The sequence below is a fragment of the Ambystoma mexicanum genome, chromosome 2p (genome assembly GCF_040938575.1).
Source record: "Ambystoma mexicanum isolate Mex_15411 chromosome 2p, UKY_AmexF1_1, whole genome shotgun sequence".
NCBI lineage: Eukaryota > Metazoa > Chordata > Amphibia > Caudata > Ambystomatidae > Ambystoma > Ambystoma mexicanum.
In genome coordinates this window covers 1,018,979,101-1,018,982,436 of record NC_090923.1, presented here as the reverse complement: position 1 = coordinate 1,018,982,436, position 3,336 = coordinate 1,018,979,101, and the positions used below count along the sequence as shown (strand labels likewise).

Here is a 3,336-nt window from a genome sequence, read left to right as displayed (position 1 = left end):
CATAGAAATGCATTGGGGCTACCATTATTTTAGGCGGGAGACTGTGAAAAATAACAATATTATTCACTGAAATATCGGGAGTCTCCTGCCTAAATCGGGAGGGTTGGCATGTTTGGAGTTTGCCAGTCAGGAGTGGTATAGCTTCAGAGGGACTGGTATTGGATGATGGCAGGGTCACATGGACTTTTTCTCACCCTACCAAGTTAAACTACAAAAAGACGGTTTCTTCATGGACATTGTAGTTGTTCCTTGTATTGTGTGTTTAACAGTGTTTTTTGTAAAGAAGCTGCTCGAGAAGTAAAGAGTTAAGTTGAGCACACTCTGAGCCTCCGGTCATTTGATCACCATTTATCACATCTGATTTCTTCCACCGCCTCCTCCCCAATAATCATGAACATGTTTATGCTCCATAATAAAAACTGTCATATCACAGGTAATATTTCCGCAGGATGGTGTTCATGGCTGCGTCTCCTTGATGTGAGATAAAGTGTAGAAAGTATTGAATGTTAACGCTCTAGTCGTTCTTTAGCACCGAGGTCTCCACCCACTGTTTCGCTGTCTCTGGTCCGAGACCATTTTGAATTGGGCTGATCTACATCATGAGCAACAATATTTTTACTCGTGAAAACCGACCCGTTTGTTTTGTTTCTTTACTTTTTTTCAAGTATACGAAGCGGTTCTGTAATTGTCTCCCACAAATCATTAAAACAATAGATCTTCGGGCAATTTGTGTGTGATTCGTTAAAAGTTCTACTAGAGCTCCTTTCACTTTTAACGAATGCCATGTAGTCCTTTCTTTGTTTTGATTGCTTACTGCTTAGTAAAGTTAAACTTCCTCCAGTGCAAGAAGAGACGTGGAGACCCTTCCCGATTACACGAGCCCTCCTCCTTATGGGTACATAGCCTAGAACGTTACTTCATTGGTAGGTGAGTTGACGGGAGCCTCTTTATAGGCTTTACGTCACAGGGCGTCGATGTGTTGTTGGGAGGAGGAAACGATGGTAAGTCCGTTTCTCTAATTGATGTTTAGTCACTACCCAACCTCCAGTTAAGGTTTAACAGGATATGCACTGATAAGGTGAGGGAATCTTTGGGCCATTCGCTTTTGCCCTGAAAAGTCAGGGGGGTAATAACAGTTTGAAAAATAAATTGCAACGAGTGATGTACATCTCGAGAAAAAACATGCAGTTAAAATTATTACGAGGCGACCAGATATTTCACATATTTCAAAGGTGATCACGTTTTCACTGCCAAATATTTCATCCTATAATTTTATAGCTATCAGAATACAATACATTGCCACTGGGTAATCGCTTATTATAGAGTGTTGCCAGCCATTGTATGCGCGAGAAGTCGGATGGCAGTGTTTTCATAGTCGGGCCAAGAGGCAGACCCTGCGGTTAATTACTATAAGCGAGAGGGCTATCACTGTATAACCCCGAGGGCGGGGTGAGGAGAGGTGTGGTCAGTTATTCTGTAAGTGAAAGGGAGCACAGGTGAGAGATCAAAGGGTTAGGTGGCTGAATTATTTTGCCTTTGTGAAATATTACGTCTCTGAGGTATGTATGTCCTTCAGCAATAATTGAGAGTTTCTTTCGTGACTGACTTTTATTTCTGATGCTCTTCATTGTATAAGGCATGTACTTCTCTGTGTTGTGGCAAAGTCTCTGAGCTATTTCCATTATTTGCAGCTGGTTTGTAGCACACCATGCAGAGTGTAACCCTGAACAATGGAGTGCAGATGCCACAGGTCGGACTGGGTACCTTCCGCATCATAGGCTATAATACCATCTACAGCACGCTCGATGCAGCCCTTCGATGTGGCTACCGCTCCTTCGACACAGCTGCTGTCTACGGCAATGAGGCAGACATTGGCCAGGCCCTGAAAGAACTTCTACCCCGGCATGGCCTGACACGCCAGGACATCTTTCTAACCAGCAAGCTGGCACCACGGGATCACGGGGAGGATGCTGAGAGGGCAGCCCTGCATAGTCTGCACGCCCTGGATTGTGATTACCTGGATCTCTACCTGATCCACTGGCCAGGCAAACAGGGGTGGAAAAGTGATGATCCTCGAAACCCGGAATGCCGGCGCCAATCCTGGGTAGCTTTAGAGAAGCTGAACAAAGCCGGCAGCCTTCGTACCATAGGCGTCTCCAACTACACCGAGGGTCACCTGAAGGAGTTGTTGGGGAACTGCCAAGTGCGACCAGCAGTGCTGCAGGTGGAGTATCACCCAGAGCTGGCCCAACGAGACCTACTGCGCTTCTGCCAAATGGCTGGTGTACAACTGCAAGCCTACACATCCTTGGGGAGTGGGCAACTGGTAGACCGAAAGGAGGTGCGAGCAGTGGCAGCAAAGTGTGGGCGGCAGCCATCGCAGGTACTGTTGCGATGGGCGCTACAGCAGGGGATTGGAGTGATTCCCAAGTCGACCCACCCGGAGCGCATCATGGAGAACTTCTGTCTGTTTGACTTTGAGCTGTCTCCTCAGGAAATTGAGGAGCTGGATACCTTGAACTGTGATAAGCGCTATTGCTGGGATCCTAGTGGAGTGGCCTGAAGAAGAGTAGATCCACTTTTAGGCAACTGATGATGCACAGCCAGGGACATTGTGGTACTATGGAAGACTTGACACTAAATTAATTGCTGGAAAGTTTTGATGATTTGCATAATCAAATGTATGGTTCTATTAATCGACATGAAAGAAATATTTCTAATGGGCAGAAAATAGGAGAAACTATATCAATATGTTGATTAGGTGGAGGGTCCTTGATGACTGGTAATTTTTGTAACATCTCAAAGTTGTGGCAATATGTAAACATGTTTATTTGGCAATAACTTGGATTTCTGAAACACTCTGGATTACTGTTCTGAACTGTGCAGCTGTTTTCCTCCATGAAGCCTAAATTATTCAGAACAATGTTTATCATCCGGAATCTTGCTTTAAAGAAAAAACGTCTAAAAACAGTTAATTGGAAATAGGAGGAATATCATGTTATTAATTTTCTTTAATCCTCATTAAAATGTTTTTGCTAGTCATCTACTCTTGGATTCTTGTAAACTCAGATTTGTTTAATTCATTCTAATGGATTAAATGCATATGGCAAAATACACAATGGCTTGGTTCTGAATAAGGGTGATATTGGTGCGATTGAATTCCTAGAAGATGTTTGGCACAATACCTCTTCATGAATTCCTCCACCCTGCCGACATGCGAGCATGTCAGGCAATTGTGAACGCTGCTGGCAGCATGGTAGACAGCCTGTTCAATGGATCCCTATTGGGTCCGCCGTCTATAAAGCCCATTGGGATTCCCAGCATTTGCGCCGGAAT

General features: G+C 44.5%; 1 protein-coding gene across 3 annotated transcripts; it reads left to right on the top strand.

Moving 5' to 3' along the window:
- The first annotated feature begins 853 nt into the window (after positions 1-853).
- Positions 854-3,042, top strand: LOC138567043 (glyoxal reductase-like). 3 transcript variants are annotated; one of them, XM_069644868.1, is made up of 2 exons: positions 854-923; positions 1,692-3,042. In XM_069644868.1, the coding sequence occupies exon 2, from the start codon at positions 1,709-1,711 to the stop codon at positions 2,561-2,563; it is 855 nt and encodes a 284-aa protein (XP_069500969.1). In that variant the 5' UTR covers positions 854-923; positions 1,692-1,708; the 3' UTR covers positions 2,564-3,042. The 3 variants fall into 3 exon arrangements, with proteins under 3 accessions (XP_069500969.1, XP_069500968.1, XP_069500967.1); XM_069644867.1 differs by having other exon boundaries at positions 890-1,001; XM_069644866.1 differs by lacking the exon at positions 854-923 and adding an exon at positions 1,006-1,078.
- Positions 3,043-3,336: the final 294 nt, after the last annotated feature.

Coding starts and splice junctions, on each gene's coding strand:
- LOC138567043 (XM_069644868.1), top strand. CDS start 1,709: ATGCAGAGTGTAACCCTGAACAATGGAGTGCAGATGCCACAGGTCGGA.